Raw genomic sequence first — 26,119 nt, forward strand, 5'->3', positions numbered from 1 at the left:
TTTTTACGAAAAACATGTTAGTGATGAATGAATATATAATAGTCATTTTCTAATTAAATGCATGTTTTATTTTTACTATTTAAAGAGGTCTACCATTTTTAATGTTATTTCTATTATTAATATTAATTATTTAAATACTTAAATACTTAAGTTATAATAATAATAATTAAATAAGGTAAAATGTGTCTTAGATTCTTGAAGCAAGAATCGGATAAACTTAACATCATCCTTACCTTTTATTTATTGTTTTATGAAATTGAGGTTTTAGTCCTCGATTTTTTTAAAATAAGTGAGGTTTATCCATGTTGTCACGTAACTGAATCACGTTACACGTGCTAGCCACCATGGTGAAACTGTTGATTGTGTGAGAGACAGTTTCATGCCTATTTTCAAAATTTTGAGTACCTAAAAAAAGAAAACTAAAGTATAATGAGCAATATTAATTTTCTGTAAATTCAATCAATTCCATTCATACATCTGAGTTTTATATTTAGTTCAATTAATTTAAAGTTTATGTATTAAGATCAAGAATATGTCAAAAACCATATTCCAAACCAAAAATAAAAATTTTATATTAATTAATTATATATATTTTGATGGGAGTGATGTGATATTTAATTTTCTTCTGTTTATTTGTTTTTGTCAGAAAAACTATAAATACAAATTTGGACATCTATGGTTTTGGAAATGATGATGTTATGGATTACGCAACATAAGAAGTGGAGTTAGTAACCAGCTATGAGTTTGCCATGTTGGAGGAGTATTTTAGTTGGTAGTGGTGGTGGCAACTGGCAAGTGTCAAGTTTAAGGAAATTGTTTTCGTCCTAGAATTCCGATTTCTGTTGGGTTGGGTTGGGACTTACTAGGATTAAGGAATAATAACGACTTGTGGAATTGGTGGCCCGCATCTTAACTTGCAAATACTAATGCTTCCGTAGTTTCAACGTCGTCAATGCTGCAAGATTTTGTTGCCAACTCCCTTTAGGGTTCCTCTGTTTCGTTCTTCACACCAATGGCCAAGAAGAGAACCACACCTCACAAGAACGATGAGAAGAGGAAGACCCAATTGATAATTCACATGCCAAAACATTCTCAACAGCCAAGAAGTTCACCTCCCAAGCGTCGCACTGATTTCTCCGTGTTCACACGCACTCCCTCCTCCTTCTCTAACCCTGCTTCTGGTACCTTTTCTGCTTCTTATCAACAAGGGCTTTTGAATTTTCTTCTTTCACGTTTACTCTACTGCTTCCTGAATTTGGTTTCGGTATGGAATTTGATTGTTTTTCACTGTGTGGGCTTATTGTTGCTAATTGGTTTTGGTGATTATTATGTGGGAATCGTCGTTTCGTTTTTCTTTGAATTAATCGTCAACTGTTGACTGCAAAGCTAGTGCCATTCGTGCAATTCCCCGCATTTAGTTCATTTTCTGCTTTTCTGTTCGGTGCGTTTGAAAAGCATTGAATTGTTGATTTCGTATAGTAAGAAGGAATTGGTAATGGGATTATGAAATCCCTTCCTCCTTCTTTGGTCGGAAGCAGTTCGATTTGTTGTTTATTGTGTCACGTCTTCATAGATGACGATGTTTGCAAAAATTATAGGGTGGTAGCTTGTTAGCAATGTGGTTGAGCTATGAAATAAACGTGTCTACGTGCTTGTTGCTTTTCCAATTTTGCATTTGTTTGACAATGGAATGAAATCATTCTTTTGTTACCGTGCTAAATGGTTTATGTGTACTGAAAATTATTCATAACTTTTTGATTTCAATCTTCCAGTCATGTGTATTTGTGTTGGAGGAAAAGTGCAGAATATGGTGTTTTTGCATGGACCTTTACAGTCCGTATCAGAAGTCACATGCATACATTGAGATAATATGTGTTTGATAAGCTTTGTCAAAATTTTGAAGGAATTAATTTTGTTTCTTAGATCCATATGACTTTATTCAGGCTAGTTTTATACATTTAGTACTCTAAAACTTTGTTGTTGATGTTGCCAAGCATGGAGGTTTTGCCAGTAGTTTGTTCTCTTCCTTCTAACATCTTGCTGTGTAACATGTGATTCAAATTAAATTAACCATTCTGTTAGGATTTAAACCCAGTGTCTGTCTTTCATTGCCAAACTTTGGTTGAATTTTTTTAAAGTATACTGATCTTTGATCTGACCAATTTTCATGCAGGTTCGTCTTCTGGTGAAGTGAGGTTGAGCAATGTCACTGCAAGAAGTTTGCAGGGAAAGGGAATGACAACAAAACAAGTTTCTGAAAATACAATGGTTCGATGCAGCATTTATCAAGAGGGTAGACCAGTATGTTCATCTGAGTTTTTTGATGCTGGAGTTGTTGAAGTTGATTCAGCTGTTCGAGATGAAAGTCTTGACCTTGGTAGCAATAGGTTTGTTATTGTGCAAGCGTGCTAGTACAAATAAGTAGAGTTTAAGACCTTTCGGCTTTTATGTTTCTTAGTGGACTGAAACTTAAAAAAAGTTTCTTGTTTTTATACAGGGATTATTGCAATGAAAGAAATGATATTTCCAAGATGTCAGAATCTACACTTCTTGAATCATCTGTCAGTGATAGCAGTTCTCTCGCTGCAACTCCCGGAAACGTTGTATGGGCGAGGACAGAGTGTCAATTGTGGTGGCCTGCTGAGGTATTTACTTTTATATCTGTCTTCTGGTTCATGAGTCAATATGGCATATGATAGACAAAAGGAATCCACTGATACAAAGTCCGTCATCTCTTTTTGGTATTCTTGAAGAATCTCTTGATTTTACATGCACTGCTCACTTACCACCTAAGTTCTTCAGGAAAATTCACTGACATCAGGGTATTGTAACATGCCCTTGTCTTCTTTAAAATTGGAGAACTTACTTTCAAATTTTAAAATGACTTTCCATATAATAATTAGAATAGTTTATAATCAGTTTAAGCATCACGGTCTTTGCCTTTTTCCCTTTTTAATAATTGATGTACTATAATGTATTATCTTTATTATCTCGGCAAACTGTGATAGACTTCATTTTTATTTTTCTATTTACTCATTCCACCCTGTTCCTTTCTATTCCTTCGGAAAATCTTTGAGACAATGTTGACTCATGGGAGCTATAGAAGTTAAGATCAATGTTTTAGATCAATTCATGTTCACTTTAAATTATTGAATATTGAACAATTTTTTCCTATTCTTATCTACGGTGCTTGATTTGTCAAAACTTTTGTCAATCTATCTGCAAAAAATATGAGGAAAACCAAATATTTGAACGTTTTTGTAGTTTACAAGATCAAAAACTATTGGTGCAAATCTGTCATACTTTTGACGTTTTTGAATCCAACCTTCTAAACATAATAGTTAATAAAAGAGATCAGCTCATGACTTTGGCATGGAGTTTATTTCTGTGTCACTATTTGCTTTCAAATTTCATGACCAATTTATCTATATTAATTAAAAAAATAAACTTTTCAGATCATGGAAGAAACATCTGCGTTATCCAAACCTGGTAGTGATGGGCATGTTTTAGTGCATTTTTATGGAAATCTTCCCAGGTATTGTCTCATATATTTTCCTGATGGAAGTTTCTTGGGTTGTCTGACTTGTCTACTTATTGTACTGAATGTTTCTTTGTTGCTTATCAGTGCCTGGATTGATCCAATGACAGATATTTCAACTTTTGAAGAGGTGAGTTAACCCTTTTCATGCAATATGCTTTTGTACATATGACAAGTTGATGGTGCTTATAACTTTAGAAATCAAGCCACTATCTTGCATCTTGTTGATATTTAACATCTAAGTTAAAGCCATGCTAGAAGAGAGGCATATAGAATGCCTAATCCTCATCTTCTAAATGAGAAAGCAGAGGGTGAATAAATGCTTATTTCTCAATTTTCTAATATGTTTCCCTGCAGCATGTCGCACAATTTTTGTACTGAACTATTAAAATAATGATTTGGATTAAGCATATTGTCTCTGCTGTTGTCAATCCTTCTATTCTATATTTTATTTTCAATTTTATGAATTCCCTTTTCTTTTCTGTTGAGAGGTCGGTTGTTATGGAATTAGGATGTTATTTTACACAGTTTTCTGTTAAGCAGGACATAATTTTCAACAATTGTGAAGAAGGTAGCTCTATGATTGTTTGCTTAATCATTTCTGGACATGATTTTTATTGCAGTCGTTTGAAGCAAGGAGCAATAACCCTTCAGAAAATTTTCAACAGGCTTTAAAGCAAGTATGTTTAATGTAAAGCAAATCTTTTGTATGGTTTGCTCCAATAAATTTTACAATTTCAGCCAACATAGTCTGTATATTATCTATTTTATAACCTCTCCCCCATTCTCGGTAAGATTTATTTATTTATCATTTTTTATTTTTTGATACTAGGCATTGCAGAGGAAGGCACAACTTAGTTCTTGCCAAAAGTTGACGGCTGATAGTTCTCCTCAATCTGATATGCAAGAACGTCCATTTGGTACCGTCTTGATTTATACTCTAAATTGTTTTGTGTATAGTGAAGTGAGATGTCACAACAAGGACCACAATGGGGGATGCCACAAAATAGAAAATAAACTATTTTCAACCTCTATCATTACCCTCATTGTGACAAATGGTGATTCAACTAGACAATTTGCAATTTCACATTGGCTTATTGGCAATCATCATCCCGTTGCATTCCATTCCATATGGTTGATTTTGCATTATAGTTTGAAGATTTAGTGCACGTCTAACTAGCAAATATAGTATGACATGGGGAGCTTAGTTTCATTCTATCATATGAATTGTTACCTCAAATATAGAACGAAAAATTGGATTGACAAATATTTCTTTGCAATCACTTCTTTGCGAGACCCATCAAAAGTTATGCCTACCATAGGGCTTGACTTAATGTATAATTCATTAGATGATACTCTTTCAAGTGTCTTTTGAGATCACTTTCAATGAGAAAGTATTGTCAACTAGAAACACTTGTCAAGATATGGTTTGTTGTGTATGTGGGTTGGGTCTATTTATGCCCAGCTCCATCCACTGACATCCCATAGGTAATTATTGGTAGTGATCCTAACAATGATATCTTCTCCTTTTTCCACAGAAATGTTGTGAACAAGGTCGATATCGTTCAGTATTGATAAATGTATTTTTCTTACTTTTTACTATATGGACATAGGACCAGATATATTGTTGTGCTTTAGACACACAAGGGTTCCATCATATGACTCTATATCTTTTATCTCTACATGGTATGTATAACCTAATTCGAATCTGTGCCCTTCCAATGGATCCAGTTTTCATCGGTGTCAGTTTTTATTTTCGAATATTGTCTCTTTCCAGTTTCCAGCATCCCTTCTTTGGTGTGCATATTTTTCCATCTATTTTCTGTCACTTCCTTTACTGTTGCTCTATTGTTGTTAGCTTTTCAACCTCATCCCCACTATTTGAGTTACCTTGCGTAGTTGACCATTGCATCTTTGGAGTTCCTGATGCTGTTGTGTTTCTCTCTCCCTTTACCGTTCCCTAGACACATGATCACAAAGTCATTTAATTTATTTGCAAAAAGTGTTAAAAGTGTTTGAAGAAGTTCTAAGAGGCTAAACCAACTGAATGCCCTTTTGGCATGAAGTCTGACAAGTTGGGTTTGTAGTCAACTAAAAGGGAGTTGAAGTGGATCTGACAGTATTGAAATGCCACTTTCTCGCCAAAAAAAAAAGTTTCAGGCCTTTAGTCAACTAAAAGTCAATCCACACTTTCTCCACCTAACAACTACATATGGTCCATCTTCAAATTGTTGTGCAAAATTCAACCAATGGAGTAAAATGATGTTTACCCAAACTCAAAGAATATTTCGGTCCTCAACAGAATCGTTGCCTTTTGCATCAATTAGCACAACAAAGGTGATGAGTCCATTGAAAATATCTTATTTTTTAATAACAGATAGTGACTTCATTTTGGGTAGTGATATAAGATTAGGGGTGTAAAATGAGCAAAACCCAGCTCACAGGGGTTTGTTCACTACTAGTTGAGCTAAAAAAATGATAGTTCAACCAAACTCACTTTTTGGTGATCAAAAGATTTTGTAACTCGATTCGATCTATTACGGGTCGGTGAATTAGTAATTGACTTACCTACGAATGTTTTACTTTTGTAATTTATTTTATATATTTATTGTAGTATAATGAAAGTGTGGATTGACTCGATTTATTTTTTTTTAATTGTGAAATCAAAGTATTTACCTAATATTCCAAATATTATTATTAAGACAGTAGTTAAAAATTAAAATATCAACATATATAACTTGACAAACAAATTTGATAAAAAAAATAACTTGGCAAACACTTAATTTAAGATCAGACACGTTTCTATTTAGCAAACAAAAGGTTCTGGGGCACTTATCTTCATAGAGTCCCATGTGCATTGTTTTTATCCATGCATCATTTAATGTTCTTGTATGTCTAGTGTGTTTGTCAGATTCGACAGCTATCTACCGGTTGGCAATGGTTTATTCGTTTTGGTTGTTCTTTTTCCTTTTTAATATGGAGTTATGGTTTGAACAGATAACTGCCCTTCTAGAACCACAAGCAAAACAATTGATGATTTTCAAGAGAGACGAAGAGGGAAAAGGGAACGTAAACCCAAAGTTCACTTTGATGTAAGTTTGTAATATAGAACCTGTGGCATGATCACTATTGGAACTTGTTTTTGACGGGCTTAATGTATAAATTCTTTTCCAGGAGGTTACATATCCAGTGAAATCAGAAAGAAAGCTTCGTCGGTTAAAGATAATGCGGTACCTCGGCCTTGCAGCTCCAATTGGTTCTCCCTTTTGAATTTTGACCGCGAGTAATGCATATTTCAAATGTTTGCAGCCTAATTTCCTTTCTTTAACTATAAATTATCATCAAATCTGCATATTCAAAAATCTGTTTTTACTTGTCATTAGCTCTGTAAATTTTGTAGGACTATGTAGTCTCATATTACATTATTATCTGTAAAAACCATATCAGAATTTAATGGAATATCAGATTAGTTCTCCAATAAAATCTCCATTTTCCATTTGTTTAGTTTGGGTTTATCTTAATGGTCATATTTCGTACAATTTACGAAAATATTTTGGTCGCCTATTCACTTTTTTTGTCAAAATAAGGCAAAAGAACCCAACAAAATGAAAGGGAAGGATAAACTCATAATTACAGTTGTTAAGTATAGTTTGTTGATCTATTATGAGGCAATATTTGTCAATCGTTAATGATTATTTTATCAATATACGTTAATTATTAAACCACCAATTTGAAATATTTGGTCAAAAATGAAAAGATATTATATAGTATAATTGAAATATTCTGATTTGGAAGCATCCGTTTTGTGAGGTTCATTATTGTACCATGCTTGAACTTCCAAATGCAGTTTATCTATCTTTGCTATAAATTTGTAGATGAGAGAAAAAAGTGAACTTGTCAGGGAAACATTATCCATCGATGATGAAACCAAAGTGACTACCCAACCACTTAAATCTGTATTATTGGCGATTCACAGCAGTGGGTGAAGCAAATTATTTGCCAAATATTCAGGCTCGTATGTGCGTCTTATTCAATTCGGCCGAAATTTACAATAAAGTCTATAATACCAACACGATGAAAAAACCAAATGATGAGCAGGAAATGAACTAGCCAAAAGAATGGAATGAATAAGTAGAAGACGAAAGGGAACATGAAATACTGTTTGAGAAGAAAATCTTCACATTTATTCCACAAAAGATAAAAGGCCATTTGCATCACTTTAGATAGAAGATGCAAATTCAAATGTTTATTATTATACAATGATTTGCTAAACGCGTTATTTAATTATTTTGTTATTTGCAGTGTTAAACTTACTGAATCAGGTCACAGTATAATAAACTTTTGTGTATGTACCAAAATTAAACTATATTAGTTGTATGGTCTCGTACATTTTGTATTGTGGTCTTATGTCTCAGTAACCTAAAGAGATAACACATTACTGCTCTTTCGACACGTCTTTACTTTCTATCTACATTGGTGTTAATACAAAGGTTAGTGACGTTGCGGTTTAAGCAAGCACCCGAGAAGGAGAGAGAAGGAAGAAAAAAAAAACGAACTAGTGTGACTGATATCATCACTGGTACATCGTGGTTTTCGTGAATATTGTCTAATTTGATGGAGAATCCTGCATGAATATTGCTTGGATATAAATAATATTTATGTTTTCAATTGAATATAAGAATGTGGAGGAGTATCTACATTTTCGTCCCTTCGGCTCTCCATACCCGCTCTAGTACACCATTTTTTCTAATTGGATCTACCATGAAATCAATTCACATTTTCAAGATATGTATGTATATTAATTTTTTTTAATATATCATATTTGAATATTTTCACTCCTTTTAAATATTTTTATTTATTGTTTTTTTTTTCTAAGAATGTTTAAATGTCAATTTTAAGTGTTCAATAACGCATACTCTTTATTTAATAGGTAATATACAAAATTTATCTCCTTTATTCTTTTATATTTAATTTTTTTTCATTTGAAAAGCTCTTCTTTTTCTGCTAACGTTATTTTTATTATTTTTTGAATTATTTGACTAATTTCATATTTAAAAATTTTTCTTAGCTCTCTAAAGTATTTTTTTTTTTGATATTTGATTCAATAATGTATCAAATTGTTTCTAATACACATTCAATTATTTTTACTTCTTTTAAATATTTTTGTTTGTTGTTTATTTTTATTATGTATAATGTTGTTTTGATTATATAATTATTTTTTTAACACATTATCATAAGTGTAATTCTATCATTAAAATTGTATAAAAAAACTGTTTACTATAATAATAATAATAATAATCTATAACAATAATAAAGGGGATTTCTTTTTTTGTGTCCATATTTTAAAATACCAATTTATTAAATTTTTAAAAATTGACCATCACTTTTACAAATTTTTTATAAAATCGGCTATCTATTTTTCTTTTCTTCTTCTTTATCTATCAATGGTTATTATCTCATCTATTCTGATATATTTCACTTTATTTTTAATAAATATAATTTTAGTTTATATATTAGTTTAATAACATTACAATATTATCATCTACTAATATAATATCACGCATATTTAAAAAATGCATACACACATGCTAGTAATAATAATAATAATAATCTAATGTCATTGTTATGAATATTCTTCACCATCATCCAAGGTATATCGAAGTTCAATAAATGAAAGAGTTATGTTAAATTTAAATTATTATTAGTTTAATTTTTGTTCTTTGTAAGATTTCATTAGTATTATAATTTTTGTTAATGTATACCAAAAATTTCATTAGAATTTAAATAATGAGAGTAAAAAGACATTTAAAATATTTTTAAATTTGAATATATGTTTTCTTTCTGTAATCTTTTAAAATATTTTTAAATTTTATCATATTTGTTTGATTAATTTTTACAAATTCAACAAATGTGTTTGATTTTCATGAAATTTAATGTGGTAAATATTTGATATTAAATAAACAACAATATATGCTATTTTGGTATTGAATATTTAATAATATTATATTGTTGTAATTTTTTATGATATTATAAAAATTAATTAATTAATATTAAATTAATAAGTAAATATGTGCACGAATACAACAACAGTTACATAATGATAGTGAGAATGAAACAAAATTTCACAAAATTTGACACTCTTTGAATTTGTACGTGGAGATGAATTTTATCTTTAAAAATAAATATAAAAAATCGAAATTCACCTCAATCCGTTGTGAAACTAAAAAGATAGTAGTTGACCAAAAAAGGGAAAGCTAAACGAGGAAAAGATAATAAAAAACATAAAACGAAAAATCTCAACTACCTTTTAAAAATGATATATATCTAACAATTTTAAACCAGTCTTTCATAATGGTAATGGTGGTCACGTAGATATTCTCTACATTTCCATTTATTTTTTCGTTGCACGATTTTAACTTACCGTTAAAAGACTATGCATTTATTATATAAACGTTATAATTTAATGCAAATCATATCTGTAGATTCGTAAAAAGATAATCTCAACCATAAGCGCTCCACTTATCATGAAAATAATAGACCAATTTTACCTTTTAAACCTAATCTCTATATTTGATTAGAAAATAACTTCATCATTGGGTGTAGATCAAGTTAAACTCTTAAATAAACAAAACAATAAAAAGTAAGGGATCTGCAGAACTTAAAACATGTTTGAATTGTAAAAGCATTTTTTATATAAATTGTTTCCTATTTTCATAAACAATTTAAAATAAAGAAAAGTACATCTCCGGGTGTTGTAATGTTTCCATTAATTTTAAAATACAAATATATTTCTCTCATATATTTATAATAAAATAATATTAACATTATTTTTAATTTGTAAAAAAACCTCTTTCTTTATGTTTTTATGAACAATAACCTTCTTTATATTTTAATAAGGTCACGTTAACTTTCTTTATTTTATTTAAAATCAACGTATGAATAAAAACTTTCAAAACTTAAAAACTAAACATTAAAATAAAATAATATATACTAACATTTGATTTTTGACACGTGACTCTAAATTTTCACAAATAATAAAATTTACTGATTTTACACGGTTGGGACGAAAAAACATGTATCTTGAATTTGGCGGTTTATTTAAAAAAAAATAGTTATAAAGAGAATTTTTTAGTAAACAAGTGTTGAAAATTCAAAATTCGTTATTATTTAATTACAATCTATTATCCATAATAAGTTTTAGGTTTATAATTATTATTGAAAATGATATCAACAGTAATTATTGATTGGTTTTGAGTGTAGACATTTTTGTCATAAGTATTTTAGAGGTGATTTCAAATAAAAAATGTTATAACTAACATTTGATTTTTTACATGTAATGTAACTAAATATTTTCACAAATAATAAATTTACCGATATTAGACGGTTGGGACAAAAAACACGTATCTTGAGTTTGGTGGTTTATTTTAAAGAAAGTTAGTTAAAAGAGAATATTTGTGCCAATGAGTGTTGAAAATTAAAAATTCATTATTATTTAACTACAAATCATCATCTATAATAAGTTGTAGATTTGTAACAATGATTTGAAAATGATATCAACAATAATTTTTATTGGATGTGTAGATATTTTTGTCATAATTATTTTAGAGGTGATTTCAAATAAAAATGTTATAACTAACATTTGATTTTTGACATGTAATGTAACTATGGATTTTCACAAATAATAAATTTACTGATTTTACACGGTTGGGACGAAAAACATGTATCTTGATTCTTGAGTTTGGTGGTTTATTTTAAAGAAAGTTAGTTATAAAGAGAATTTTTATGCCAATAAGTGTTGAAAATTCAAAATTCATTATTACTTAATTACAAATTATCATCTATAATAAGTTGTAGATTTGTAATAATGATTTGAAAATGATATCAACAATAATTTTTGATTGGTTGAGTAGATATTATTGTCATAATTATTTTAGAGGTGATTTCAAATAAAAATATCATAACTAACATTTGATTTTTGACATGTAATGTAACTATAAATTTTCACAAATAATAAATTTACTGATTTCCAATCAATTTAGGTGTTAGAAAATTTTGTTTTTCGGGCAAGAGGGGGAGTGCATCTTAAATTCGAACAAAAGAACCAAGAAATGTTCTTGTGTTGATATTTGATGGGACGGGACCGATAATACTAAATGGAAAAAGGAAGAAAGAGAAGTACTATATTTAATTTCCGGAAAGCATGACATAGCCAGCGCAGCAGTGTCTGTGTGTCACGGCGTGTAGAGGCACCTCGCCACACCATACCACTCCTCTCCTCTATTTATGTTACTCTCGCCTTCGCGATTCTCGCACCTTCCAATTCCATGGCTTCCTCAACCTCGATTCCCGCATCCGGTACGTTCTCCTTCTCCGAAAATTCGTTAAATTCACTCTTCTTTAATCTCAATCAATCAATCAATCAATCTCTTTCTTGCAGAGGCCGTGCAGGTTCTCCTCTCTTTGCTCGCCGATGACTCTTCCTCCGTCAGAGAGGCCTCCATGTCCTCTCTCAAGAACATTGCCGCACTGTAATTACTTCTCTTTTTTCGTTGCGTTTCTTTAATTTCGCTTCCTTCTTCATCCTCACAATTCATCGCGTCTTTCTCAGGAATCCTCTTCTTGTTCTTGATTGCTGTGCCGTCGTGTCGCGTGGTGGACGTCGGGTGCGTTTTCTCTCTCTATATCGTTTTTCATTCGATGCTTAGGTTTTACTTGACTATTCTTTTCTTTTATTTATTTTATTTCTCTCCTGTGGTGTTTCAGCGGTTCGGGAACATGGCGGGAGTTTTCCAAGTGATGGCGTTCGGCGTTCGGTCTCTTGACGCAAAAGACGTCGATTCTGCTTTCATGGCGAAGCTCGCTAAGATTGCTACCGCTGAGCTGATATCCTCTAAGGTGCTTTGTTTTCTGTTTTCTTGCGGGAGTGAGTAGCGTGCTGCAGTAGTGATAGTAATGGATACAATTCAGTGACAGTCACTTATATTTTACGTTGTTGGCTTAGTAGGAGTAAGTTAACTTGCGTGTGGTTTTTTGGAGACTCGCTCTTACTTCGCATCTACTCAAACTAATTAAGAATAGAGGGAGCGCTTATATGGAGATGTCATCGGGCTTGAATTGACCGCATGGGACTTTTGCCGTTTTGAATTGATGGAGGATACGTTTAATTTTTTGTTTCCTTTTTATCAACATACGAGGACTACCTTTTAAGTTTTAACAATGCTTTTCCACATTTTGATAGAAGTTTTTTACAACTTAGAAGTTAAGAAAGTGGGAGAAGAAATAGCTTGCAGCATTGAATAAATGAGAAATAAAAATAAAAGAAAAACAAGGAAAATTACATCAACAAAGCACTGGTTACATATCCAGCTGCAATAGCAAAGGCGTAGCAGTCTATACATAAGCTGGCATCATAAAGATACCAAGAAGGCAGCTTTGTTCCATGAACTTGACACAAATTAATGATCCTTGAAGATTGTGGCAAACATCTATATCTGCCTACTTTTGCTAGAAATTAATTTATGTAACTGGCACGTAATATGGATGTTGTCTGTGATGCTGCATCGACCATGGTCAATTTAAGATCCAGACAAGAGAGTTGAGGGTTAGAAGGTTTGGTAATTGGTCTTACCTTGACATACGATTGATTTGTTTCTTTGTCCTCTGCAGTAGGAGAGGAAAGAAACTGACGGTGACCATGACAATGTTGATTTGAATTTGAAAGATGATTTCCTAAAAAAAATAGCTTGTTTGATTCTTGGAGGATTGGATGTTAAGCTGGTTGGCATGATTTTTTTGAGAGATAAGCACCATTCTTGGGTCTTCATCTTCAAGGATCATTAATCTGTGTCAAGTTCATGGAACAAAGCTGCCTTCTTGGTATCTTTATGATGCCAGCTTATGTAATAGATGGTTGAACAAATAGTGATTCAAGGTTTGAAATATAGCTGTCCCTCCCCCTTTTACTTTCCACATGGACAAATAATTTGCTGGAAATTGAATGGATGCAAATTTGCCAGAGAGAAGATTTGGATGAAGGTTGTTAAAGTTTAAATTCACTTTACTAGAGGACAAGGAAAAAGAAAGGCAGGTTACATGCTGGACCTGTTGACATTTTAGACATATGCATGCTAGCCGTGGTCAGATGATTAAAGTATAGTCAGTGCATAAGCTGGAGTTTGGTCATTATGAACTTCAAAAGTGTTACTGCATATATAGTTGGAACTAACAAAGTTGAGGACTAAGGAGAGGTCATTTATTCTTGGTCTATGTTTATAGCATTCTTACATTGTTGGTTGGTACACAAGGTATTAAAGAACATGTTTATCAAAGAAAATGGTTATGGCTAGGCCTATGGTGTCCGAACTTGTTATTTGACTCAAGTGAGAAATCAAATGATTACTGCCAGAATTCAGAAGTTAATGAGGAAGGAGCTAAAGAGAAGTTGTAAGTTGTATGATGGTTTGAGTATGGGATTTTGATTAATCTGGCAAGGTTTGTTGGAAATTTTGTACTTTTAGACCATTTGGTTTATATGGGTATGCAAACTAATATGCTGTATTGTGCAGCTTGACTTTCTGTTCGTAACCGTTTGAGGTTGACGTTGTGCAATTCTGATTTCTTTTTTCCTAAAGGGAGAGTGCCCATGATGGAAATAATTTTTTTCCAAGAAATACTCTAAACAATGAAATAAAATTTGATTGATCATAGGCAAACATTTTCTTAGAAATACAAATTTTATGACCGTGTAATGTAAAATGGGTATTATTTTTGAAATTAGGGTTTTATATTTGGTATTATTTATTAGAGTTTTTATCTTATATTGGACTTTCTTATTCCAATACAGAACAATATTGTCTTATTCCGGTGTTTTGTTGTGTTGGGTTTATAAATAAACCACTAATGTCAACATTTATGCGTTGTAGCAAGAGAGATGGGTAGAGATAAGTGAGAAATAATATAGTGGATTTCACTGTTTTTAAAATTATTTCTCCATCTTTCTCTCCTACTAAACAGCTTACATTAATTTCACTCTCTTCATTTCTTCACAACCAAAGTCACCATTAGTACCACATGATTATGCGACATAGATTTTCTTTTTCTCATAGTATCTGAGACCTTTATTAGATGAGTACTCCTCATATTTCTGTTCTTTCCTTTATTTGAAATGATGATAGGGCTCGTATGGATAAGCTTCACTGTAGACACTTATAGGACAGAAAAATGTTTATGGAGAAGTTTATCTAAACATATCCTATGTCTATTGTACTCTTATTGGATCCTCCCTTGTGTGTTATTTTCTTGATATCATGGTCATCTTAGAATATTCTAGCTGATGGCTTTACCAGATTTGCTATGTTTCAGTTAATTTTATTTAATTCACCGTGGTTGTTTTCTGCAGGAACTAAATTCTGACTGGCAACGAGCAGCAACAAGCCTACTTGTTGCAATAGGCTCACATTTACCTGATCTCGTAAGATATCTTCTTTTTTCTTTTTAACTATTGAAATTGGTTTTTGTTTGTATTAAAAATTTAGTTCAATAAAGAATGGAAAGATAGGTTTACAGAGCCATTGAAACAAGTATGACCAAGAGAAAGAAAGATCAGTTGCATGCAACCCTACTGTAGTACAGTTTCTTTTATCAACAGTTAAATCATAAGTTAAGAACTGTTGTCCATACTCCATAGTTTTACTTTATCCTTGTACTTGGAATTATAAAGTATATTTCTATCAAGCTAAAGTAATAACTCCCATTCATTTTACTTTCATGGGATGTACCACTGTCTTCCATATATATTTTATATAAACTCTTTTTTGCAAATACCCTAGTTTTCCTTGGATTTTTTATCTCATGTCTCTGGTCTCCCTTTCCCCTGGATTGGTGTTGCAGATGATGGAAGAAATTTTTCTTCATTTATCTGGGACAAATTCAGCAGTACAGGCTATGGTTCAAATCCTTGCAGAATTTGCTTCTACTGATCGTTAGTAATCAATTTTAACTATGTGCATTCGCTGTAAAATTTTTCTGTGGGATCACACATTCAATTGAAACACTGATGAGTTTTTCTTCCATTCCATATAAATCTGATACAGCCATGCAGTTCATTCCACGTTGGAAAGGTGTACTTTCCCGAATTTTGCCAATTCTTGGAAATGTACGAGAAATGCATCGCCCCATTTTTTCAAATGGTATAGTGATTTTTCTGTTACTTTGTTGATGGATATGTTTCTTCTGTCTTTGATGTCTTTTATGAAGCACCGGATAGATAGTACTTTGATTGGCTTCACGTATATGTAACCAATTTTGATACTCTTGGATACTTCATACCTATTGGTCAAGTATCAAAGCCTATAATTTTTGTGTGAAAATCCAATACAACTACATTGGTTGTTATATAAACATATAATATGGAACCATGGAAGCACTGTCCATCTGTGAACAAAAAATAATCATATCACCATCTTGAATACATATCATGTACGTGCTTGGTATGCATCATAGCTGACTTTCTTGAATTGGTTGAGGTTGGTGACAAGGACAGTTTATATCTGACAGGTCCAGCCTAAGTGAATTGCATATGAATTCACCTTTTTGTAAATTCCATGACATATTAAGGCATAGAGTAATACTGATCAATGTAAAATTGGAAAACCATAATGTATTGAATATAGTTGTGATGAACAACTTTAGAGTTTTTAAAGGACATGCGCATCTTGTGGTTTCTGGAATTTTAAAGAGACCTTGGCCATGAAAAACATTTTAAGATAAATTGGTGTTATTAGTAGGCTAACATTTTGAATGGATGGTAAAGTTGGGTTGGAGATTTCTATTAGCATGGACGTGAAAAATCTTGGTACCTGGTTTTGGAGCATGCAAATTATGGTGATTTTATTTTCTTTGTACGTTTTTTTAAAGTTCACTCTAGGTTTAGTTGGTAATGTGTTATATTATGGCTGATAAATCAATGAAATTTTAAATTGTTTTAAAATATAAATTTTGAAAATTTATGATCCTTTTGTTATTATCTGTACCTTCAACTTAAGCTCTCATTTTTTTATGGTAGGCGAATGGGGGAGGATGATTTTTGTCTAACATTGCTCAAAGATGTTATTGTTACTGATAATCTGATCCAGTTAACTCATAATTTATCATTTTTTGCAGCATTTAAGTGTTGGTGTCAAGCGTCTTGGCAATATAGTATAGACTTTCCTTCACATTTTCCTCAAGATGGTGATGTCATGTGAGATCAATATACAGTCTTCTAGTTTATTTTCTGATTCAACACATATTGTTCCCTTTATTTCTTATCTGAAGGTGAGAATTATCTCTAATTCTCTATGTAGTGCAGGTCATTTCTAAATTCTGCTTTTGAGCTCTTGTTGAGAGTTTGGGCAGCTTCGAGAGACCTTAAGGTCACTACTATTTTTCTTTACTTTTGTTCTTGCATTCTACTCCTTATGAGTCTCTATAATTTTCTAGATCCTTTTTTTGCTGATGCATCTATAAAAGTTGTGTTTCTGAACATGTGTTGTTTGTGTGGTTGGTTAACATAGATGAGTATTTTAGTGTATAATTTATGACTTTTTTACTTGATTGTTGTTGATCTTTGTCATATTTAAACTTATTTGGTTTTAGGTTCGTGTGGCATCTGTAGAAGCACTGGGGCAGATGGTAGGTCTCATAACACGAGCACAGTTAAAGACTGCCCTACCAAGGCTTATCCCTACAATATTGGACTTGTAAGATTGGTCTTCAAAGCATTTTATATTTTAGTTATCTATTGTTCATTTTTAATTAATTTTTTTTTCTATTTAATGTGTGATTTCTCTCTAAATCATAATATGGAAGATACTTAAAATATCGACTAGTATTATCAGATGGATTCATATTCATATCTTCTTATGTTAGGTATAAAAAAGATCAAGATATAGCTTTTCTGGCTACATGTAGTCTCCACAATCTGCTAAATGCCTCTTTGTTGTCCGAAAGTGGTCCTCCTATGCTTGATTTTGAGGTATGAATACTATAATGTTCTTGTTTAAAACGTTTCATGGTATGTTGAATTATTTTTATCATACTTCTGGTTATGTAGTAATTTTCAATCAAACCTTAAAAATTTGTATTTGATTTGTTTCCATATCATTTAAGTGATGGGAGAGTCATCGTGTTACTTTAGGATGTAGTATGAACATCTATACATTGTTTGAAAATCTTTACCTTTACTTTTCTCTTGTTGTGTGGGTTAAGCACTTGTGTTTCTGCCATCTCCTATATACCTGCATTTCCTTATGGTCATGGGAAAAGAGGGCTAACTGGTTTGTTGAATGTTTGTTGTTGTTCTGCTGGTAATGTGGTCATCTCAAAAGCAATTTCTACCTTTTTCTAGTGGGAATGAGGGGACAGCTTCGTAAGCATACTGGAATATCTGCTTATGTAAATAATAAATTAATGCCTTGGTATATGTGACTAGTCTAATGCTCATAGTAAATGGTAAATGAACGAGGCTTTGAATATTGAATGAATATGGTTTGAAGGATGACTGTGGTTGTTTAGTTTAAATTTGTTCTTTCAGAAAAAAAAATATAATCTCCTGATGTTCATATTGGATTGTAAGTTCGTAATAGGATTGCCAAAATTATCCAATGATCATACTACAGTGTGGTGTCAAATGCAATGGGCATAAAGAAGTTCAAACAAATGCTTTAAAAATTGTTTCAACCAGATAATTGAGAAACAGTGGTTCATAACCCATTGAATTAGTGCATGAACTGGAAATGATAAATATATTAGAATGCAAAAATTTAATTTAGTGGTATTCAGAAGTCAAAATAAAGATAAAAGAGGAACAAATAACTGCATGGAAAAGAAACTATAAAATAAAGTGGAATAAATATATAAATAAATTATGGCCTTCCTGAATTTAGGTTTGGCTAAGTGTTTGGTGTTATGTGTTACCTTGTTTTTATGGGTTAGTTCTTGTTGAGGTAGCTTGGTTTTGTCTTTGGGTGTGTTTTCTTTTGGCATGGGTTTTGGTGTGGTACCCCCATATTTTTTGTATTCCTTTTTCTTTGTTTTTATTATGGGTTCTCATGTAATGGCATATGATTGTTGAGCTTTAGGGTGCTAACCTAGTTGGGATCTAAGGTGCCATATGCCTAGCGTGTGTTTTGTGAAAGAAAAGAAAGAACTTCTATGCAGACTTTGTTATAGACTATAAGAGAAGGATGCTGCATTCACAAATTAGACAAACATTATCTGCCCAGGTGGGGGAAGGGAGAGTTTATGATTCTTTTTGTTCTAATATAAACAAAAGAGAGCCAACAGTGAATGAAGGGAGAAGAGCTTCTGGATTCAACCAGTGTCAGAAAATTTTTGGAAACATGAGACTTAAGCCACAGCGGAGGACATGGATTTTTGTTTTTGGGCTGCAGATTTCTGAGGCTTCACTATTGAGCCCTAATAGGCATGCTGTCTGGTTGACAGTGCAACTGCTTTTAGAGACTGGTGGTCAAGATTTATAGTCCCTTAAAACATCTGACACATTTCTGATTTTATCTTCTTGATGCTTTACGAATCACGATTTCAATGATGCATGTATGCAAGTGCAACACTATCTCAATTCTCTCTGAATCATGGACACATTCCAAAGTTGTGCTGTATCTTGCTGCACTTTTATCACTTGTGAAATTAAGTAAAATCATTGGTTGCAGGATTTGACTATTGTTTTATCAACACTTCTGCCTGTGATATCTACGAATAATGACGGCAAAGACCAATCAGATTTCTCTGTGGGACTAAAGGTAATACTATCAATTTCATTAGTTGGAAACTTAAGTTGTTTGAATATGATAACGACTGTCGCACCTGTTGCTACAATGGTCTAGCTTTATTCCTTTTTTTACCAACTCAACTTTTATGCTTTGAATTTAGTAGTGCAATTCTTTTTAGCATATATTTGTTATGTTCCTTTTGTTTCTTGGACTTTGGTTCCAACTGCAGGCATAATAATTAGTTTACATTTTCTTGGTTCCTTTTGCAATGTGGGCTTATAGTGGTTGTGTAGGTCAGTGCAATTTATCATTATGGTTTTGTAAAGATGTTCTTTTTCTGAGGGATGGTATATTTTTGTCGAATTTGTTGTTAGCATTTTTAGCCTCAATAACTTGTCTTTGATTTTAAGATAGTTGTATTCTTTCACTTCCTTATGGATGGGTTAGAATTAAAGCTCTTTTGGGTAAGGAATGGTGTATCTACGCATACAATTTTTAGTGGATTAAGAGCACAATGTGTTTTAGATTAAAACCAAGAGTGGGTGGGTACACTCTTGCTCATTTTAGTGGAGCCTCATCGGGATTAGATACTGTGGATTTTTAATGGGTTCTCTATAATGCATGGAAAGGGTTTGGACCCTAGAGAGTCTTTTTGAGATGATAATTCTCCATTCTGTTCGTGCTTTTATGGATTTCATTGGAGGCTTCATTTGGCTTTGTGCTAGTACTTTCCGTTTTTGTTAGAATCTGTTTTATTATTTTTATTAATTCTGTCAGGATTTGTATTTTATTATTTCCTTATTAACAGATTATAATTGCAGTGTATGATGGTATCCATGAATCATAGGGATTTGATTGTCTAGGTCCTATTATTATACTTCCTAAAATAGGATTCTAGCCTTGTATATAGGAATTGTATTCTCAGAATAATATATTGAACAACTCTACCCTAAATTATGAGAGTTTTATTGATTTTCTTATAGATACGGGTGTCCTCTAATATTAAGTTATCTCTAAAGTCAATAATGATTAAGATGTATACACCTTCAATTTGAAGTGTATCATAATCTTAACTTAACCTACTAAAATTTGAGGTTGAATGCATCTTTATTTACTCATTGAGTTGAGAATATCAATTTAGAATAGCTTTTTCATTTTTCATTATCAAGAGTAAAAGAGTTAAACATTTAATTTATTCAATTGTGTATAACAGATGTATAATGAGGTTCAGCATTGCTTTCTGACGGTTGGCTTGGTATATCCAGATGATTTGTTTTTGTTCCTTGTAAATGTAAGTACTTAAAAGTTGGTAGTATGCTTGTAATTCTGTATGCTGTTAATTCTTGACAAAGTAATTTTTCTTTGGGCCCCTCACTTGTTGATTAAAAAAGAAAATTTAGGAAGACTAAAAGAGGAATAATATAATACTAGAAGATAGATAAAGTCAACAAATAAACATCAGGTTAAATTAATTAAATTTCTTGAAGAAGCTTCGATAGAAACTGGGGATGCTGTTTCTTTTGTCTTTATTTTTTCCTTTTTGGCTGGTATGTTTTCTTTAGTAAGTACAAACAGCCTATATTGTTCAAAATTTATTGAAGTTTTTGAAACAAGGAATTGGATTAAAACTAGGTGGCAATTTATAACTATAAAAACTTATCAATTAAAGTTAAGGCCAACAAATTACAAACCTCAGTTTAGGGTGTATTTAGTTTGTATTTTTTTCCATAATTTTTTTTTTCATAATAGTACCTAGTTTTTATCTGAAACATTTTTTACTCCCTAACGAGTAAAACCACATCACTTTTGGTAAAATATTCTAATCCACACGTTTATAAAAAAATAATGTGGTTTTAGTTCGTCATTAGGGAATAGGGATTAAAAACATTTTTCTATCAAAATATGGGGATTAAAACCTCAGAAGATTCTTACAGGGACTAAAATCCAACATTTTGAAATAGGGTGACAAAGAATATTTTACCCTTTAAACTTTAAATGCTGTTAGCATGTTCAGTCAATGAGGGCATTTTATTGTCAGTATTTTTTATTCCTTGTTTTCTCTATCTATTTTCCTTTTCTTCCAAGTTGAACAATACTTTTTTTGTGTTTCTTGTAATATTTACAAATTGTGCATCTGTCTCTATTCTACCTGCTTCCAGAAATGCAGATTGAGGGAAGAACCATTGACTTTTGGTGCTCTTTGCATTTTGAAGCATCTTTTGCCAAGGTTTCTGCCTCCTCTATTCCTGATGGCAATTATTCATAATTATTAATTATAATGTAACCTACAATTCTTATTTGAAGGCTGTCAGAAGCTTGGCATAGTAAAATATCTCTACTAGTCGAAGCTGTAAAGTCCTTGCTTGAGGAGCAGAATTTAGCTGTCCGTAAGGCACTATCTGAGGTAAGTTCTGTGTTGGTTTTTTAATATTTAAATGAGGCAATACCATCTTACACTAATAGGTCAATATATTTTGGCTTCTCAGTCTTTCCTCCTTTGTTTATAGTTAATTGTGGTTATGGCTTCTCACTGTTACTTGGTTGGTTCGTCTGGAGAGTTGTTCATTGAATATCTTGTACGCCATTGTGCTATAACTGATCACAATAGGAGTGATCTTGAAAACATACCGAACAAGAGAATAGAGGTACTTTCTCTCCCCCTTCCCTCAAAGCAAAAAAAAAAAAAACAAGCAAAGTGCATATCTTTGAATTGCCAAGAATTCTTGTGAATTTTTAGTAAAATATGGTTATATCTTGGAGCTTAGTACCAAACTGTGTGTGTACTTCTTATTTTCTTGGATATAGTAGTCCTCTTTACTCCAGTGTTTTCAGTGCTTTAGGAAAACTTTGATATGGTAATATGATTGGAAGACTCTGTCGTTTTGAGCTTTCCAGTCTCTAGTTCACCTTTCAATTGAATTTCGTTGTTGAGTTATTTTAACTCTTCTCTTCTATGATACATTTATTTTATTTATCATGGACACCTAAGTTTTAATGATCCTTCTTAGATGAAAATTGGAGCAGTTACTCCTAGTGAGTTAAGAGCAGTTTGTGAAAAAGGTCTGCTTTTGGTAACTATTACGATTCCTGAAATGGAGGTAAATTTTATTTCTTTTCCTTATTGATAAATTTTTTTCCCTTGTTTTCGTGGGCTCGTTATTATTATTTTTTTAATTCTCTATTTTCTTATTTTACCCACACATTCTTTAAATTGATTTTGGATTGTACAGCATATTCTTTGGCCTTTTCTGTTGAGGATGATTATTCCACGAACCTACACTGGTGCTGTGGCCACGGTAAAAGTTCTGTAGGGAATTTCAGTTATATTTTCAGATGCATGATTAATTTTATCCATTCATTGTATGATTTGCAAATTTTATGGAAATATAAATGCACTGCGAAATTGAATTTTTATTATTGCAGTTTTCTTTGGCAAATGAAATGATATCATTACTACTTTACAGGTGTGCAGGTGTATCTCAGAATTGTGGCGGCATAGGTCATATAGCAACGATATGTTGAGTGAGTGTAAAACCCGTGCTGATATACCAACTGCAGAGGTATGACATCACTAATAGTTTTAATTTTTTTTTTTTATATTTATAATTACTAGCACTTTCAATTGTTGTTAAAAAAGAACCATTGTTTCCTGTATCAGCCCATATTGCCTGGTTGAATAATTTATGCTTGATGTAGGAACTTCTTGCTCGCTTGGTGGTGCTTTTGCATAATCCTCTGGCAAGGGAACAATTGGCCACCCAAATTTTGACAGTGAGCTCATGACATTCATTTATATCTTCATAATATTTCTCGATAAATTCTTCTTTGATGTATATTGTCACATAGAGAGGCTTTCAGCATTAGAGGTGTCAATTTGGCCCAGCTCACAATGCTTGGCCTTGGTCCATGTGGGCTAGGGCAAAAAGAGTCCACATTAAAAAAAAAGCCCCCAACAAAGTAGTCCACAGGGACAAAAACCCTACAAAAGCCCTGTGGGCCAAGGCCAACCCATGGACTTTCATCTTTCACATGAAAAATATATTATTTTTTTAAATATATTATTATCTGTGGGACAGGCTCAACGAATCGGACAAGCAAGACGACCCGAATAGGTGAACGAGATGGACCTGCCCGACGACCTTGACAAGAACGACGACTCACGATGATCCAAATAGGCCTAACAACCCGAACGGGCCCAACGACTCGGACGACCCAGATGAGCTTGACAACCAGGATAAACCAGACAACACGGACGGGCCTGACGACATGGACGAGCACGACGACCCATAAGGGCTCGATGACCCAGACATGCCCGACGACTCGGATTGGCCCAACGACCCAAACGGGTCCGACGACCGGGACAGGCCCTACGACCCAAACAAGTTCGACGAAACGTATGGACACGACAACCCGGACAGGCCTGATGACTCAGACGGACCTGACGACAAAGACGGGCCCGACGACACTAACGGGTTCGACAACCCGGACGGGTCTGACAACTTGGACGGGCCCAACAACCTAGAAGGGCCCGACGACCTAGACGGGCCTAACGACCCGGACGGGCCCAACGATTCAAACGGCCCAGACGACTCGGACGGGCCCGACGACCAAAATGGGCCCCACGACCCAGACGAGCCCGATGATCCAGACAGGCCAAAGGACCCATATGGACTCGATGACTTGGACGGGCCCTACGACACAAGACGAGCTCGACGACCCAGACAACCCTGACGACACGAACGGGCCCGACGACCCGGACGAGCCCTACTACCTAGATGAGCGCAACGACCGGGACAGGCCCAACGATTCGAACGGGCCTGATGACCTGGAGATGCCCAACGATCCGACAGGCCCAACGACCCGGTTGAGCCCGATGATCCAGACAGGCCCAACGACCTGAACATGCCTGACGATCCGGAGGGGCCCGACGAGCCGGACGGGACCGATGATCCAGACAGGCCCAACCACCCGAATAGGCCCTTCCGTGTCGTCGGGCGGGCCGGGTCGCTGGGACCATCTGGGTCGTCGGGCTCGTTTGGGTCGTTGGGCCTGTCTAGATCATCGGGCCCATCTGGGTTGTTGGGCCTATTTGGGTAATGGGCTCGTTTGGGTCATCAGGCCCGTACGGGTCGTCGGGCCTGTCCGGGTCGTCGGGTCCGTTCGGGATGTTGGGTCAGTCTGGATCATCGGGCTCGTCTCGATCGTTGGGCTTGTTTGGGTTGTTGGGCCCGTTTGAGTCATCGGTCCCGTCCGTCTCGTTCGGCTTGTCTGGGTCGTCGGGCTCGTTCGGGTTGTTGTGTCGTTTTGGATCATCGGGCCCGTCCGGGTCGTCGGGCCCGTCCTTGTGATCGGGCTCATCCTGGTCATCGCTCCCGTCCAGGTCGTCGGGCCCATCCAGGTTTTCGGGCATGTTTGGGTCATTGGGTCCGTTTGGGTCGTTGGGCTTGTTCGGGTCGTCGAGCCCATATGGGTCGTTGAGCCTTTTCAGATCGTTGGGCCCATCCGGGTTGTTGGGCCCGTCCGGGTTGTCGGGTTTGTCTGGGTCGGTGGTCCCATCCGGTTCGTCGGGCCCGTTCGGGTTGGTTGGCCCGTCCGGGTCGTCAGGCCTGTCCTGGTCGTCGGGCTCGTCCTTGTCATCGGGTTCGTCCTGGTCATCGGGCCCGTCCGGGTTGTTGAGCCCGTCTGGGTCATCGGGCGCGTCTGCGTTGTCGAGCCTGTCCGGGTCATCGGGCCCGTCCGGGTCACTCGACTTGGTCTTTGACTCTAGCTTAATGTAGTATTATTTGGGGGGCTAACCTACCTTAGCCCTAGCCCTAACCCACTAGAGAGGGGCTTTGGGGCTGGGGCTTTTTTTTGGCCCCCTCATTTGGGGGCCTTTTTAGGGGCTTTATGAAGAGTGGGCTAGTGCTGGCCCATGGGCTAGGGACCAAATTGACACCTCTATTCAGCATGATTTTTGGTAATTTTGCAATTCTGTATATACTAACATTTGCCAATCCATCGACCAAAATTTTTTTTGTTAGCTTTGGGCTAAAACCTGAAGAAGTTAACATGTTTGTTGAAGAGTTTCGTTAATGCTATTAGGAACTGCATATTTCTTCTTGTTGGGAATAGTCCAAGTGTGAGTCAAAAAGTCCCACATTGGATAGAAAAGACAAAGTTAAACATTATATAAGAATAAAGACCCATAACAACATTGCCTTAAGGTTTTGGGGTTAAAGTGGTGTCTAAGGTCTTATATGTGTAAGACTAATGTCATATAATCATATGGAACCACAATCTCTCAATGACTATAACCATAACTCATATATAACCAAAACATATATGAAAATATATCAGATATTGTATCAATAAAAACGTCTTTGGTATAACTTAAAACAAGTATTGGCTCTATAATAGCCTACAGACATTAGATGGTTTGCTAAGTTACTGTCTAATGCTAATTGTATCATTCTTCTGTTCTCTGTTACCATCATTTAGAAAACACATAGCTCCGAAGTTTGGTTCCTTAAGAGTGAACTTTTCCAAATCAAGAAGCGCAACACTATCATCATGTGGATATTTCTCCACAAAATGTCCGACAAACTATCTGGAATGTTATTTTAATATGTATTTGATGTATTCTTTTTGTTAGGTGATGGTGTCATTCACTAAGCTTCTTTTTTTTTTTTTCAAATTTTGTTGCACACAATCCATTGGATGACATATCAGTGAACATATTTTCTGCAGGTTCTATGTCTTTTGGCACCTCTATTCCCAAAAAATATTAATTTGTTTTGGCAAGATGAGGTAACATTTTTTGCTAAAAATT

General features: G+C 34.2%; 2 protein-coding genes across 7 annotated transcripts in view; both read left to right on the forward strand.

Moving 5' to 3' along the window:
- Positions 1–738: 738 nt before the first annotated feature.
- On the forward strand, positions 739–7,016 carry LOC114166315. The gene is made up of 9 exons (XM_028051066.1): positions 739–1,181; positions 2,174–2,387; positions 2,498–2,645; positions 3,456–3,535; positions 3,626–3,668; positions 4,162–4,218; positions 4,371–4,458; positions 6,536–6,630; positions 6,713–7,016. Exons 1-9 carry the CDS (start codon positions 1,013–1,015, stop codon positions 6,806–6,808), a joined length of 990 nt encoding a protein of 329 aa, XP_027906867.1. The 5' UTR covers positions 739–1,012; the 3' UTR covers positions 6,809–7,016.
- Positions 7,017–11,698: 4,682 nt separating this feature from the next.
- The window catches only part of LOC114163799 (protein SHOOT GRAVITROPISM 6), a 59,912-nt gene continuing 45,491 nt past the window's right edge, over positions 11,699–26,119 (forward strand). For 2 of the 6 annotated variants that reach the window (XM_028048129.1, XM_028048148.1), the window contains exons 1-21: positions 11,702–11,893; positions 11,976–12,066; positions 12,147–12,201; positions 12,302–12,433; positions 14,937–15,008; positions 15,428–15,518; positions 15,631–15,726; positions 16,700–16,778; positions 16,887–16,950; positions 17,174–17,277; positions 17,447–17,552; positions 19,249–19,338; positions 20,522–20,599; positions 21,468–21,535; positions 21,613–21,712; positions 21,816–21,953; positions 22,317–22,406; positions 22,539–22,604; positions 22,773–22,868; positions 23,005–23,079; positions 26,038–26,097. In XM_028048129.1, the coding sequence (XP_027903930.1) occupies positions 11,863–11,893; positions 11,976–12,066; positions 12,147–12,201; positions 12,302–12,433; positions 14,937–15,008; positions 15,428–15,518; positions 15,631–15,726; positions 16,700–16,778; positions 16,887–16,950; positions 17,174–17,277; positions 17,447–17,552; positions 19,249–19,338; positions 20,522–20,599; positions 21,468–21,535; positions 21,613–21,712; positions 21,816–21,953; positions 22,317–22,406; positions 22,539–22,604; positions 22,773–22,868; positions 23,005–23,079; positions 26,038–26,097 (1,782 nt within the window). In that variant the 5' untranslated portion in view covers positions 11,702–11,862. Of the gene's footprint in view, positions 11,894–11,975; positions 12,067–12,146; positions 12,202–12,301; positions 12,434–14,936; positions 15,009–15,427; positions 15,519–15,630; positions 15,727–16,699; positions 16,779–16,881; positions 16,951–17,173; positions 17,278–17,446; positions 17,553–19,248; positions 19,339–20,521; positions 20,600–21,467; positions 21,536–21,612; positions 21,713–21,815; positions 21,954–22,316; positions 22,407–22,538; positions 22,605–22,772; positions 22,869–23,004; positions 23,080–26,037; positions 26,098–26,119 lie in introns of those variants that run through there. The other 4 variants (XR_003599428.1, XM_028048140.1, XM_028048158.1 and 1 more) reach the window with 4 other exon arrangements.

This window comes from Vigna unguiculata, chromosome 1, assembly GCF_004118075.2.
Source record: "Vigna unguiculata cultivar IT97K-499-35 chromosome 1, ASM411807v1, whole genome shotgun sequence".
Taxonomy (NCBI): domain Eukaryota; kingdom Viridiplantae; phylum Streptophyta; class Magnoliopsida; order Fabales; family Fabaceae; genus Vigna; species Vigna unguiculata.

Excerpts from the sequence above, each read along its gene's own strand:
- LOC114166315 (XM_028051066.1), top strand. The coding sequence starts at position 1,013 with ATGGCCAAGAAGAGAACCACACCTCACAAGAACGATGAGAAGAGGAAG. Across the intron at positions 3,536-3,625 it reads TTTTATGGAAATCTTCCCAG|TGCCTGGATTGATCCAATGA; the intron begins GTATTGTCTCAT and ends GTTGCTTATCAG. Across the intron at positions 6,631-6,712 it reads AACCCAAAGTTCACTTTGAT|GAGGTTACATATCCAGTGAA; the intron begins GTAAGTTTGTAA and ends ATTCTTTTCCAG.